We start from the raw sequence: 15613 nt of genomic DNA on the forward strand, positions 1-15613 counted from the left end.
AATATTGCCCCAAAAATGATCCAAAAAGCCCCTGAAACATATTTCATGAGAGCAAAAAAAGCCCATATAAAAGAACCCACTACCCTGCTATAGAGCGTCAGGTGAGATGATGGAGCAGGACTCCAGATCAATGAATGAGCTGAAGACGAGGGCATGAAAGGCTTCTGCAGCAACTATCTACAATGCACCAGTGTCAAACCCAAAAGCAAACAGCTGTGATGTCATAAAACCCCCCTCACCTCTTCCTTGTACTTGTTGATATAGAAGTAGAGCTCACTGAGTGCACTCAGTGTGTTAAACTCGTTGCCATGGAGACGGGACTGCTCCACCAGGTAGGCGTCCATGTCCTGATCACTGATGCTGGGCATCTTTGCAATATCCCTGTAGTACCTGCAGGACACACACATATACAGTGTAAACGTTCAAACCTTCCTCATTTCATCAACAAGATAATGTTCCTTTAAGGTTAATTTAACAAGATAATTATACGTCTCAGGTAATGATGAGTCCCAGATATTAATTGTGTAATTTCTTTTTTTGCTGTTGCCCTAACAGGAAATCACGTTATTAGTCCTCAACACAGCTTCACCGTCCTTCTCTTGTTGTTGTTGGATTATCTGTAACTCTGAGGGCCTATAAGCTCTTTTTTTCCTTATTCTTCACATGACGTCTGTCACTTTTCATGTGAGCAAGCAAGTGCGACATCATGAATGTATTCAGGGAAAGACTCTGAAAGTGTGCTCTGTTATCCAGATTTGTACTATTCAAGGTGTCTTGTCTCTCTCGATGATGGCAGGCTTCTCATCCTGCCAGCCAGCATGAACATTTAGACCAGGCAGACACACTCTGACTTTAAACATAGTGGGATGACAGATGATATGATCTAGTTTGTTTCAGACATATTAAACCCTTAAAGGTGCTTTAAGACAGCAAGTGAGTGATGGCGTTTCGGTGCAGCTGCTGTTATCTTATAAATTTACCATGTGCCTGAATAAAGTTTTTAGCTTAAAAATGGAGGAAATAGTTGGCAATATAACACAATTAATATGACTTACTAGTCATTTAGTTTGATGCTATTTTAACCAGTAGTTTGTTGGAGTAGATTACAGTGTGTCTTATAAGTAGTGAAAGAGGAACTGAAAGGTTAGATACCTCTAATATTAGCTCTTATAGTTGTGTGCTGAATGAACTGCTTGAATTAACAGGTAATTAGCCAGTTAGCTACCGTTTAATTTAGCTCCTGCTGTTGTGTATCACATTAACTGCTTATACTAATTAGCAGGTTAGCTAAGAGGTTAGCCATGTCTCCACTAAGCTCCTGTAATTTTGTTAGCAACAATCAGCTCTTGGAGTTGTGTATTACAGTGTGTTAACTGGTTAGCATGTTAGCTACCTCTAATATTAGCTCTTATAGTTGTGTGCTCAATAAACTGTTTGAATAAACAAGTAATTAGCCAGTTAGCTACCGTTTAATTTAGCTCCTGCTGTTGTGTATCACATTAGCTGCTTATACTAATTAGCAGGTCAGCTAAGAGGTTAGCCATGTCTCCACTAAGCTCCTGTAGTTTTGTTAGCAACACTCAGCTCTTGGAGTTGTGTATTACAGTATGTTAACTGGTTAGCATGTTAGCTACCTCTCCACCCAGCTCTTGTAGTTGGGGATGTCTTTAGCATAGAGCAGCTTGTTGGACGGAGAGTCTTTTCCGAGCCGGTGTTCGGACGTCGAGCAGGAGTCCATGAAGGTCTGAGCGACGACCGACAGACAGGCGTCAGTAATGCTGCTCTTGTGGATGTCGAATACAAACTGAGGATTCTTTATGACGTTAACCCAGAACCTGAGAGGGAGGCTGGACACACAGAGAGGAAAGAATAGTTAAATCCTCAAACTGTTGTACCTGTTTTAACACCTGATTCATGAGGTTTTGTTTCCTTTCTCTTCAAAAAACAATAAAAAAAAGACAAAATACACATAAAAAGAAAAAAATTAAGACCCTATAAGAAAAACAAGGAAATTCTCCCATATTTCATTTCTATCTGTGTCATATATCTCTAATCTTCTGGTTCACATTATTCATAGAACAATGATTTAGTTAACTAATTGATCCATTCAGTAAAAGTGGGAGCTTTTCCATCGCCTCAGGATAAGTCTCAATGATTTATGAACACTTGAAACTGTCTCTTATTAATTATATTAAATTCTGTTTTATTATGTTTTTTTCATTTAGGAGATGAAGGTTTCCTTTTTAATTTACTGGGGCTGAAACAGAATCTACATACAATTTTACACAATATTCCTTTAGTTTAAGCTTCTCTTATGTTCATTCCAATATTTGAAACTATATTTGACCAGGATTTTTATCTATCTCAGTGTCCAAATCTTTTGCCAGGCAAGTCTTAGCTTCTCACAATTATCACTTCTTGTATTTAGGAACATTTTTAGCCTCTTTCTTAACCCTTGGCAACTTCAAAAAATCTAAATTTTTATTACTATTCTGATGTTCCAAGTTCTTTCTTATGACACATAGACAACTTTTAATTTGCATATATCGCCAAATGTCTTTGCCGTCCAATTTAAAATATTCTGTCATCTGTTCAAAGAGAAGAAAAAGTTCATGTTTGCGTAGGTCTCTCAGTGTGTAAATACCTTCTCTCACCCATTTCTCCCAACATATATATAATATATATCTTTCTCCCCGACACAGATAGCAGGATTAAACCTTACAGTCATTCCATGTATCTGTCTCATGAGTTCAATCTTTAGTATTTTTGGATTTTTCTCTCACCAGTTGCTCTTCCAGGTGTGTCGGACGTCCGGGTCGCTGATCTGCCTTTTGTCGGCCTGCTCATCCAGGAAGTCAAACATGTATTTGATAGCCAATGGGAGTGCGGAGCCACGGTGGGCGGTGCTAAACACCGTCTCAAACAGGTCGTCCACAAACTTCTGCAGCGTTCCCTGGTGATGGGAACAAAAAAGGGCAGGTACGTTTTTTAAAAAAATCACTTCTTTTGGAGGAAGAAACACAAAAGGAACAAAATAAAGGACAGTCTAAAGTGACAGCTCTGATGGTTGTGATGTCTGGGATCAATTCAAGTATCGGCTTCACATTAGTAGTCGTTACACTGATAGCAGCCTTTACTGCAGTTTGGGCTAAAATAAATCGGACAGCTTCCAAAACTCAATGCTTACCACAAAAAAATACATTAATTCTGAACATCACAACAGATTTTCTAATAGTTTTGTGTGTGTGTGTGTGTGTGTGTGTGTGTGTGTGTGTGTGTGTGTGTGTGTGTGTGTTACCTTGGTAGCCAGCAGTCTCGTCAGGTAGATTTCAGAAACCATCTTGCTGCCTCTGTCTCCTTCTCTCTGGTCGCTGTGCTCGTGATTCTTCACCAGGTGCCACAGTTTAGTTCCTGAAAACACACAACACAAACTCATACAGCGCCGTACACACAGTACACTAGTACTGATCAATACTACCGATACTACTACTAATACTACTACTAATACTACTATCGCTGTCGGACCTGTCTCCTGGTCGGGTGTGATCATTGGAGCTCTGGATCTCAGGCTGTCAGGACTGCTGGACGTTCGAAGTAACGACTCTGAAGACACAAGAAGCGAGCGATCAGCTGCTGTCACGGTGAGGTAAGAGTTAATGTGTGTGTGTGTGTGTGTGTGTGTGCGTGGTACCGTATCTGCTCAGCGATCTGGTGAAGGTGAAGGAGTTGGCGATGTTGTAGGCAGAAACCTGCTTCTGGACCAGCGCCACCAAAGAGCCGTCTGTTACCTAGCAACACACAGCAACACATCAATCAATCAGCTAATCACTCCATCAATCAGCTGACTAATTATCTATTCAGCCAGCAAACTGAGTCAATTCTTATCCCGTCCACAATCTCGATACACTCCACATGTGTCACTGCAGGAGCTGATAAAGAACCAGAAAGCTGCACAATGTCTCATTTAACGAGAGAAAATCTGGAGGTTTTTTTTTTTTTTTTTTTAAAGTTTTTAATCAGCATCTGGACCTTCGATAAAATACAACGATCCTGTTGGGCAGCGGAGGCACAAACAACCAATCACAGCACAAGGGCAGCCTGACAGGCTTAAACCCAGAGCAGGAAAAAAAAAAAAAAAAAAGATCACATATCGCTCGCTGCTGCATGTGAAGCTTATTGCTGTGAGCTCAGAGTTATTGCAGAAGACGACTGAGAATATCAACATTTCTATCAACTCTGCTCCTCCGTCTGCTGGGGGGTTTGGCAGCTGGACAGTCAGAAGACACTGCCGGTAAATCAAACTGTGAACGTGTGTGTGTGTGTGTGTGTGTGAGGCAGGAAGACAAATAAAGGCGTTTGAGGCTCCATCGCTGGTGGAAATGACTAAAACTCACTAAAATCTGTGAGCGAGTTTGTTCAGATATTCTGCTGAAAAACAGACAAGTAAATAAAATAAACACGAACTGAAAGCAGAACCTGCTTAATGAAGGTAATAAATATGTGTAGGGATGCAACTATTTTCATTATCGGTTAATTGAGACAAATAGAGAAAGTTGTGGTTCTCACAGGTTCTTTTATAATTTATTGTTTAGGCAATTAGTCTTGATTGTGAGTCACAGCTGTAATCGTTGCATTGAGGTTGTACGTTGAAGCCTGTATTTTCAATTTATTCCATCTAACCTGTTTAGTTTTAATTATAAATAAGATAAATATTCTAAACTTCACCCTAAAAATACTAAAATTATTAATACAGTGTTGAATCATTTAACATTTTAGTGATATTGCACAGCGGCGTGCTCAGTTTTGTTATATACCTTATAAGATACATTATGTCCACATATGTCCTCTTCATGCATGGTGTCCACTACAGTGCAGATATCTGGGAGCCATCTTGAACCATTTAAGTTGCAGAAACATGTCCCAACTACCAGGTGTTGAACCCCCAAAGTGTTTACTCTACAATCCATCTGAATATTATTTCTGACTCTCGCTGTGATTTTGAGATATTGAATCATAAATTCAAAATGGCGGAGAGTGGAGGAAACGCACCGAGTAGCTCAGGAATATCTGTTAAATACTTTTAATCTCAGAGAAAAAAAACAGGTAAAAATATATATTTTTCAACTAAATAAGATGTTAGAAATACTTTTATCGAGTTTTTAATAATATTTTTCTTGTACATCTGTGGACGTCATGCAACAACGGGTACATTCTGTCTATAAGGCCTTGGACATGTTTTTCAAATATCCTCTCTATTGTTGTTATTTAATGTTCCTATGTGTATTCATACCATTTGCTCTTAGTAATAAAATAATATATATAAAAACATGTTTTTTTCCCTATATTGATTTTTACTCCGTTGATGCACGATGTCCACTACAGGGGACACATTTCTAAATACAATATATTTTTATAAAAAGGTTATTGGAAAGATTTTTCACTTGTTTAAGAGTAAAAAAATAAACAATAAACTCTGTGATTTCATAATTCGTGGACTGTAAATGGATTGTACTTGTGTAGCACCTTTCTAGTCTTCCAACCACTCAAAGTGCTTTTACACTACGATTCACACACATTCATACGCTGAATGGGTACAGGGGTCCCAACCTGCCGGTCAGAGGAGATCTAGTCATTCACACACATTCACACACTGAAGGCACAGGACACATCGACATGTGGACTGGAGGAGCCGGGAATCGAACCGCCGATCTTCCGATTAGTGGACGACCCGCTCTACCTCCTGAGCCACAGCCAAGTCGTGCATGAAAGGGTTAAATTTAATGTCAAATACGTGTGTGTGTGTGTGTGTGTGTGTGTGTGTGTGTACCTGGTAGTGTGCCAGCGTGTTCAGTCTCTTCCAGTCGCTCTCTATCTTGGTGGTCACGTCTTCGTCCTGCAGGATGATCCTGGTCAGTCGACCCTGACGCCACTCTGACAACACAAACACACACAAACATACACAAACACACAAACACACACAAATACACACAGTTAAAGTCCGATCACACAACGTTTGTCTCTCCGCTGGTTTTCACCGAGGAGCTCAAGATGGAGGAGCAGCGACGATAAATTCACTTCCATCCTGAGTCGAAGGATTTTTACACTCTTAAAGGACGAGTTCACAGTTTTTCATGTCAGGAGTCCAAATGAACATTAAAGCTGTTTTTCTTGCTGTAATCATTCCTCCTGTTCATACTGACCGTTAGAAGATCCCTTCACCAAGAAACTGGATCATATCACTCCAGTTCTCAGATCTTTACACTGACTTCCTGTCAGTCAAAGAACTGACTTTAAGATACTACTGCTGGTTTATAAAACACTTAATGGTTTGGGGCCAGAATACATCTCTGATCTGCTGCTACGTTATGAACCATCCAGACCTCTCAGGTGGTCTGGATCAGGTCTGGATCAGGTCTGCTTTCTGTCCCCAGAGTCAAAACTAAACATGGAGAAGCAGCGTTCAGTTTTTATGCTCCACATATCTGAACAAACTCCCAGAAAACTGCAGGTCTGCTGCGACTCTCAGTTCTTTTAAATCGCAGCTGAAGACTTTCCTGTTTGCCTTTCATTAAACCACATTAAGGGTTAATATTTTACACTGTAACTGTTATTCTCTTGTTTTATCTGTTTTATACCCTTTTTAGCTTTTTTTATTTCCAAATTTAAAACTTTTTAATTGTTTTTATATGTCTTTTTACTTGTGTTGCTTTTATATTATATATAGTTTTAATGCCTTTTATGCTCTATGTAAAGCACTTTGAACTGCCTTGTTGTTGAAATGTGCTGTACGAATAAACTTGCCTTTATAATACACTTACAATGGACAAAATCCACAGTCCTCCTTCTGTGCAGAAATGTATTTATTTAAAAGTTTATATAAGCATCATTTCACGTTTCACAATAGTTTTGATGTTGACTTCTGTCCACATAGAGACCTTCGCTCACAGAGAAACACCTGAACAACAGGAAAATCTCTTCTTCTTCTTCATCTTTTCAGTTGACAAAACTGCATCGCCGCCAGCATCTGTTGAGGAATGAGATAGCCAGACTGCCAAAATCACTATTTTATGATGGAGATATGGTCTGCCAGCATAAATACAGGTCAATGACAGCTGTGCGATCGGCTGCATCGACAGTTAAAACGATCGATCACAAAGTTCCTCTTAACTTTACGGCCACACGGCCCCTCTGTGGACGGCTGATCCCTGCACACACTGATTTACTGTGGAGACTGTTTTAAAAAAAAAAGCAGTTTTTTGGGGGAGAAACTGAGAGAAAAAGATGCCTTTACAAATATACCTGGTTTAGTGTGGATGTACTCAACGCTCCAGCAGAGCTTTCACTGCGCTGACGTCTCGTGTCTGGTGTGAATTCAGAGTAAGAGTTAAAACTGGCGGCAGCAGCAGTCGGTGTGTTTATTTGCTAATGAGCACATAATGTTCAGCAGTTGATGACTGTGGTGATGACGGTCCTCATCCTGCCTCACCAGACGTTTTCTATTCATATTCAGTTTATAATTGTTAAACGGTGAGTCTGGTGGCATTCTGTGTTTTCTTTTAGTCAACAAACCAACAATGAACTGGACTCCTAACAAGTGATACATCCTGTTCCTCTGTGTGTCATAGAGCTCCACTAAAAACACGTCAGTGAGTCACAGCGATGCACCGGGTGACACGTTCCTTCATCATCACCATCAACACACACTGTAGTTTATTTTGACTCAACCACACACACACACACACACACACACACACACACACACACACACACACACACACACATATCGTCCTGCCGCCACAAATACTCACTACAGCACCAAATGTGGATTCATCCACTGCTGAAAATAGTCCCCAACAGATCTACTGTTTCCTTTTATTTGTTTGTTAGAAACTACAGAAACTACTGGGTCTTTGTAAAACATGAAATATATATTTGTGAGGTGTTTTTAAAGATCTTCAGTAGGAAACATTGAGCTCAGAGATCTAATCTACTCCTGACAAAATAAAATATGAACTAATGTCCAAGTTTTCCATATTGATCAACTTCAGGTTGTTGAGTTTATTTATCGTTATTTCAATAAAACTCAGGCTTCTGTCTTTAATGATTATCTCAGTGTATTTAACATCAGTCACAACTATGAAACCAGCAACAACCATCAGCTTCGGCTGCATTTTAAAGAAATTCAAATTCCTAATTTATAAAGTCTAATAGAGGTCCGAGAATCTGGAACTGAGTTCACAGTAATTTTATCTTTTTTTTTTAAATGTCAAGAAATTCCTCATCATTAACTTTTAGCTCCTTTCTATTTGAACAATGTTGTAGATTCTGGTTTGCACAGATGATCATATATCATATATATATATATATGTATCTTTTACTATGTCTTAACTGATATTTATCCTGTTTTAATGTGTATGTATGTGAATGCACGTATACATGCATGTATGTATGTGTGTGTATATATGTGTGTATATGTGTGTATATGTGTGTGTATCTATGTGTATGTGCATATGTGTATATACGGTTTTATATTTCTTTTGTAAAGCACTTTGAGCTGCATTTCATGTCATGAAAGCTGCTCTATAAATAAAGTTTATTATTATTAACTTTTAGCTCCTTTCTATTTGAACAATATTGTAGATTCTGATCATATGAATGTTGACACATCTCTTGTAAATGTATGAATATTTCCTTGTGTTTTAACCTGTTATAATTTTAGATATTTTATCTTTTATTTTGATATTATGCAAATAAATAAACAAATAAACAATTATTCACACTAGCAGTAATACAGCAGTTTGGTTCTGAGTTGTGTCGGGTGTTTGTTTATAAATGAAACTCTATATTTGTGAGCTGACAGACACATCCAGGAGAAGAAGGAAACACATTGTTGGTTTGAGTTTGTACATGAGATTTGTTGACATTAAGTTAAGTTATGTTTTAACATGAAGTCATGCGTCTGCGTTGAATCAGTTACCGAGGTCCATGTCGTCGGCCTGAGGTCTCTGGGAGAACGGGATCCCTTTGTAAACGGCGTCCAGCAGTTTGTCTTTGACCTGAGTCACCGTGTCACAGTTCAACACCTTCACCGGCACCTCCGTCCCCGCCTCGCCCTCCGGAGGGATGCACATCAGCGTCTGAGAGAGAGAGAGAGAGAGAGAGAGAGAGAGAGAGAGAGAGAGAGAGAGAGAGAGAGAGAGAGAGAGAGAGAGAGAGAGAGAGAGAGAGAGAGAGAGAGAGAGAGAGAGAGAGAGAGAGAGAGAGAGAGAGAGAGAGAGAGAGAGAGAAGAATCATCTGTCTGCACAAAACCTTATTAAGTTTGTCATCACAGAGAGGAAAACACCATTATCGACCGGCTGTTAAATTGGATATTTTTAACCACCGCAAACGCACACACACACACACACACACACACACACACACACACACACACACACACACACACAATCCTCAAAGAAACAAAAAGAAATCTGCACACTCAAAAATATGCAAACAAAAACATTAACTCATAAAAAAAACACACATTTTAAAGCTGTGGTCAGACTGCTTCATCAATAACCAATAATAATCAGTAATATTAATAATCTTTGCTCTGCTCCATCAGCTCAGACCGCAGATATCAAACATATGTCTCTTATGTTGCTGAAGAAGCCTGTGATGCTTGTTGCCATGGAGACCATTCAACACAACAAGCACTGCAAGTTCTTCAAGAACAGGGCCGCAACTAATGATTATTTTTTTTCAGTCTCGATCGTTTTGTCAATAAAATGTCAGATAATAGTGAAAAATGTCTTATAATCTTTTTAGAGATCACGGTTTTGTCTGAAGATGTTCAGTTTACTATCATGAATGACACAAACAAGCTGCAACCAGCAAATATTTGACTAATGACTAAAACAATTAGTGATTATCAAAGTAGTTGCTGATAGATTTTCTGTTTCTGTTGATGGACCAATCAATGAATCAACTAATCCTTCATTTGAAGTAAAATCTGTGCGCTATGTTTACTGTCCCGTCGGTGTTTAAGTGACTATATGGAGCATAAAAAAATAAACCAGACAGTGAAACAGAAAATGAAGTTTCCGTGACATTTAAACTAGTTTCTGCTGACAATCCCAGAACGTAACGCGCCGCATTTTATAGATGAGAAAATGACGTCAGGAGGAACCACAGCTGTCAGTGAAAGCGTTAGCTGATGTTAGCTAAAGCCGATGGCGAGCCGCCACCCTGCTGATCTCTGCTAGCTTTGTGCTAGCGTTACATTTCCTGGCTGAAATTCTATCTTTCAGATTTTTGATAAAGAGGAAACATATTCTGCATATTTCCAGCTCTATATTTATATTCTGGGGCTCTACTGGAATATCTTTGCATGATTTCTAGTTAAAAACTCCTTATTTATCTTCTACTGGTCCTTTATGCAGCCCCTCAGTTCAGCCTCTGTCTGAAACAGGCCGTTTTAGCTCCTGTCTCTTTAAGGCCCCGCCTCCTGATGAGCCCACTCTGTTCTGATTGGTCAGCTTCAGGAAGCTGCGTAAACAAACTATAGTAGCAGGATTTCACTTCTGAAATATGACAGTGGACAACGTGAACGTCGTCACATCGGGAAAAAAACATTTCACGTGTCAGAGCTACTGAACCCTGAGCTTTGTCTTACAGGCAGCAGTTTTACATAAGTTCACCTCAAGTTTTGGAACTTTGACCATGTTTAACATCAGAGCAGGATATAAATTATATGAATATGTCCTTTTTAAATGATTTATTTCTTCTGTGTGATGATTGAAAGAAAATGTTTCCTGCTGGTTTAACAGAAGCACTTTCACATCACGACTGTCGAGGTCAGACAGAAGCTACAATCATGTTAGTTTTTTCACAAAGCCGCCATCACAACCAATTTCACACTTTTGTTTTCCCGTTACAGTCTGAGGACCTGTGTGTGTGTGTGTGTGTGTGTGTGTGTGTGTGTGTGTGTGTGTGTGTGTGTGTGTGTGTGTGCGTGCGTGCGTGCGTGCGTGCGTGCGTGCGTGCGTGCGTGCGTGCGTGTGTGTGTGTGTGTGCGTGCGTGCGTGTGTGTGTGTGTGTTACCAGCTGTTTGTAGTCGATCTGCTGTCTGATGAGTTTGTCTTCACTCAGAGAGTAGCGAGCCTCGCCGGTGATGGCGTCGATCGGCCCTTTCTCCATCTGCTGCTTTATGGCACAATACAGCATGAAGAGCGGCTCGCCTGCACACTCCTGACCAGCAGAGAGAGAGAGAGAGAGAGAGAGAGAGAGAGAGAGAGTCCTCCATGTCAGATCTGAAACCTTCATTACCACCGTTTAATCCTTAAAACTCATCAGCAGGATTTAGCCTATCCCCTTCATTTCCCTATGAATAAATTAACTGCAGCCCTGATCTGATTGGTCACGGTCAGACTGAAGACGGAGAGCTTAACGAGGTCAATTAGGGAGAGGAGGAGGGAGGGAGGGAGGGAGGGTGAGGAGATGAAGGAGGGAGAGGAGGAGGGATAGATTACCTTGAGGAAACGATGCAGCAGGAAGGTGAACCAGTTCGTCAGCATCTTCTCAGCTACAGACTCCGTCCTAAACACACACACACACACACGGAGGTCAAAGGTCAGGTGTTTGTTCTGGTGGGGCTCTCGATCAATTAAATATTTATTAAAACAAGATGTGATTTGTTTGAATATTAATCTGATCATTTTGAGTTTTCATTTAAACATCCTGAACACAGGTGAGAGGTGAAAGGTGAAAGGTCACTGACCTCCTCAGCAGCAGTTTGGGATGGTTCCTGTTCTCCAGGTTCTTCTCGATCAGATCAGCCAGCAGCTGTTTGAGCACCACAGTAGCATATTCCATACGACCCTGTAGGATCAATAACACCTTTGTAACTACTGATCCTTATTCACCAGTTATTAACACATAAAACACAACTATTAACCAGTTATTAACACATAAAACACAACTATTAACCAGTTATTAACACATAAAACACAACTATTCACCAGTTATTAACACATAAAACACAACTGTTCACCAGTTATTAACACATAAAACACAACTATTCACCAGTTACTAACACCTAAAACACAACTGTTCACCAGTTATTAACACCTAAAACACAACTGTTCACCAGTTATTAACACATAAAACACAACTGTTCACCAGTTATTAACACCTAAAACACAACTGTTCACCAGTTATTAACACCTAAAACACAACTGTTCACCAGTTATTAACACATAAAACACAACTGTTCACCAGTTATTAACACATAAAACACAACTGTTCACCAGTTATTAACACATAAAACACAACTATTTACCAGTTACTAACTGTTATTAAAACCTATAATTAATCTATAAATCAGTTATCAATTGTTATTAACAGCTAAATACATCTGTCAACAGTTACTACAAAGTTATTAACAGAAATTAATCAGTTATTAAAACCTATAATCAAACCAATAATCAGTTATTAACACCTACAGCACATCTATTGTTAGTTATCAACACATATTAATGCTACAAACATATAAGAAATTATTAATAGCTATACTTATCTATAAACAGCTTGTTAACAATGATTAAGAATCTATCAGAACAGTTATAACCGAGTCTTTAACCATCAACTAGCTGCAGGTATTAAACAGCTGCAGACAGGTGTGCAGACAGACAGACAGGTTACCTGCAGAGCGGCCATCAGCAGCGAGGCGACGTTCCCTCGGTCTCTCATGGAAAACGACCTCTGAGCCTCCAGCGTGTGGATGAAGGTCAGCAGGAACATTTTGTTGTTCAGCAGCTGACTGAACAGACGCAGAGCTTTCTCTACGTTAGCAGGAGACTGAAACACACACACACACACACACACACACACACACACACACAGATCTTATATTTAGTTTCTGATCACTGAGATTCGGTTTATACGGAGTCTGTGTGTGTTCAGTTGTGCTCATAAGTTTACATACGCTGCTAGAATTTGTGAAATATCGGCCATTTTTTGGAAAATATGACTGCTGATGCTGAAAGCTTTTGTTTTATTTAGGGATAGCGGTCGGGTGAAGCCATTTATTTTCACATAATTGTGTTTTTAAATCATAATGATAACTGATCAAAAGTTTACATACCCTCGAATGTTTGACCTGATAATAAACACACAAGTTGACACATGCAGGTCTAAATGGCTATGAAGGGTAAGTTTCCACACCTGTGACTGGTTTGATTGTAATTAGTGTCTGTGTATAAACAGTCAATGAGTTTCTGCACGTTTCATCCAGGGCTGCTCTGACTGTACTGGATACTGAGCCATGAGGAAAGCAAAAGAACAGTGGGTGTTAAACTTTATAAACCAGTAAAAGGATATAAAAAGATATCCAAAGATTTGAAAATGTCAATCAGCAGTGTTCAAGCTCTGATAAAGAAGTGGAAAATTAAGGGTTCTGTTGATATCAAGCCACAGTCAGGTAGAACAACAAAGATTTCAGCCACAAGTGCCAGAAAAATTGTTCAGATTGCAAAGAAAAACCCGCATGTAACTTTCAGCTGAAAGTTGCATGTGTGGTTGTTTCAAGATGCACAATAAGGAGGAACTTGAAAAAAAAATGGGAATGCGCGGTCAAGTTGCCAGAAAAAAGCCGTTACTGTGCCAACGCCACAAAACAGCCATCTTATAATCTGCCAAACATCACTGAGACAAACCTTTAAACTTCTGGATAAAAGTTATTTGGAGTGATGAGTTTTATGGTCACAACTATGGACACTATGAATGATTCACATCTTACAGATTCTGCCAGGGTATGTAGACTGATGAGCACAACTGTATGTGATATGATATGATATGTTTAATATGTGTTTCATATTTCTATTTTAACTGTATTTCATTGTTTTTTATTGCTTCTTTTTCCTTTATTTTGTAGTAGCCTTTCCATCCCTCATCATATTGTTTTAATGTATTTCTGTTTGTGTGGGTGAAGTAAGGAAGTAATAGCAATAACTTTATTTATAAAGCACCTTTCAAAAACAAAGTTACAAAGTGCTTCATAGTCAAATAAATAAAACAAAGATAAACATCAGATAAAACACACCAGGCTGTCTAAATGCCTGTGAACAGATGAGTTTTAACTGCTTTTTAAAAGAGTCCAGAAACCTGAAACTTATTGGGAGACTTTTCCGAAACTTTGCTGACTCATCGAGTCTTAACACATGTCCAAAACTGTGTGTTTAGATATCTGAATGTCTTTGTGTGTGTGTATAGTTGCTAAAACCTTTATAAAACGTGTGTGTGCACAAAAAACAAAAAAATAAATAACAAAAATGAATAAAAAAAACCTGGATATGTCTCTCTTTAACTATGTAATTATCAAATTTTGAATCCGGATGCAGCGAGCGGAGACTCAGCGGTTCAGAGCTTCCTGCTGGGTTTGTTTAATTAAAGCTGCACAGAGATACTGTGGAAGGTTTGTTCTGTTTCACTGCACAGCAAGTCACAGAGTTTAAAGTGCTTCTGTAGCTGTTAATTCTCAGTATCAGCTCTATATAGATATAAATGTATGTAATTATGTTATGTTTCTGTGTGTTGTGTCGTACGTACATCCAGCTCTTTGAGGACGGGGTGTTCCTCTATTCCAGGGAACATGACTCTCATGGTGTACGTTCGATACTCCAGGAAGGGAATCTTCACTCCGTCCATGTCGTTGGTCAGTTCCTGGATGTCTGTCTGCAGCTCTGCGAACGCTGCACGGAGGAAGACGAGAGACAAGTTAAGATGACTTTATGTTAAAACCAAGCAGCTGTAAACTGAAGCCAACAGGAAGTGTCATAAACTGCAGTTCCTTGAATGACCACTTGAGGCTCCAGAAGCGAGTCAATCCCCATAGACCCCCATGTTAAAATGCCCAACTTGGTGAATTTTTTTATAATTCACCCGTTTGAATTTTATTAAGCCGTAAAGTTCTGCATAATGAAGGACATGGCTGCTTTGAGTGACAGGTCCGCCAGCCGCTAAGTGGCTTGTTTCAGCCATTCGGCCCGCCTCTTTGCTCATTTTTGATTGGCTGGGAGTTAGGCAGCGTCACGCACGGCCAAGATGGCGACGGCCGGAGCGGCTCGCTTTGAGCTTCAAAACCGCTCTTCAGAAACCAACGAGTGACGTCACGGTAACTACGTCCATATTTTATACAGTCTGGTTGAGACATCTTATAATCTAGTTTTAAAGACACCAATGATTTTGTTTTGACTGGAATTCAATGAAAATGAGTTTTTAACCTTTTAAATCTCAGTGAATCCAAAACTCCTCCCTTAACTATGAGTTGCAGTGTTTTTTAAAACCTACTTGATATGTGATATATGTTTCATGTGTGTTTCATTTATCTATTTTATTGTATTTCATTGGTTTTTATTGCTTCTTTTTCCTTCATTTTGTTGTAGCCTTTCCATCCCATGTTATATATTTTAATGTATTTCTGTTTGTCTCTCCTGCACAACTGCTTCTTTGCTTTTAATGTATAGCTGAGAATGTGCAGGTAAAGGTAAAGTAAGTAAAGTTTATTTATATTGCACGTTTCACAGCCACCAGTCATAAAGTGCTTCACAGTCAAATAAATAAAACGAAGATAAA

The 15613-nt window shown here is 39.3% G+C and overlaps 1 protein-coding gene across 3 annotated transcripts in view; it reads right to left on the reverse strand.

The window, feature by feature from the left end:
* The window catches only part of plxna3 (plexin A3), a 144127-nt gene that overhangs the window by 10878 nt on the left and 117636 nt on the right, over positions 1 to 15613 (reverse strand). For all 3 annotated transcript variants that reach the window (XR_010928774.1, XM_067593451.1, XM_067593452.1), the window contains exons 25-37: positions 14588 to 14730; positions 12683 to 12838; positions 11760 to 11860; positions 11512 to 11578; positions 11084 to 11230; positions 8978 to 9137; positions 5828 to 5931; positions 3692 to 3788; positions 3526 to 3603; positions 3299 to 3411; positions 2784 to 2953; positions 1635 to 1847; positions 240 to 390 (exon numbers count right to left, since the gene is read on the reverse strand). Coding sequence is in view for 2 of the 3 variants with exons in the window: in XM_067593451.1 (XP_067449552.1) it covers positions 240 to 390; positions 1635 to 1847; positions 2784 to 2953; positions 3299 to 3411; positions 3526 to 3603; positions 3692 to 3788; positions 5828 to 5931; positions 8978 to 9137; positions 11084 to 11230; positions 11512 to 11578; positions 11760 to 11860; positions 12683 to 12838; positions 14588 to 14730 (1700 nt within the window). In the remaining variant the exon portion in view is untranslated. The remainder of the gene's footprint in view (positions 1 to 239; positions 391 to 1634; positions 1848 to 2783; positions 2954 to 3298; positions 3412 to 3525; positions 3604 to 3691; positions 3789 to 5827; positions 5932 to 8977; positions 9138 to 11083; positions 11231 to 11511; positions 11579 to 11759; positions 11861 to 12682; positions 12839 to 14587; positions 14731 to 15613) is intronic.

The sequence above is a fragment of the Thunnus thynnus genome, chromosome 6 (genome assembly GCF_963924715.1).
Source record: "Thunnus thynnus chromosome 6, fThuThy2.1, whole genome shotgun sequence".
Classification (NCBI taxonomy): Eukaryota; Metazoa; Chordata; class Actinopteri; order Scombriformes; family Scombridae; genus Thunnus; species Thunnus thynnus.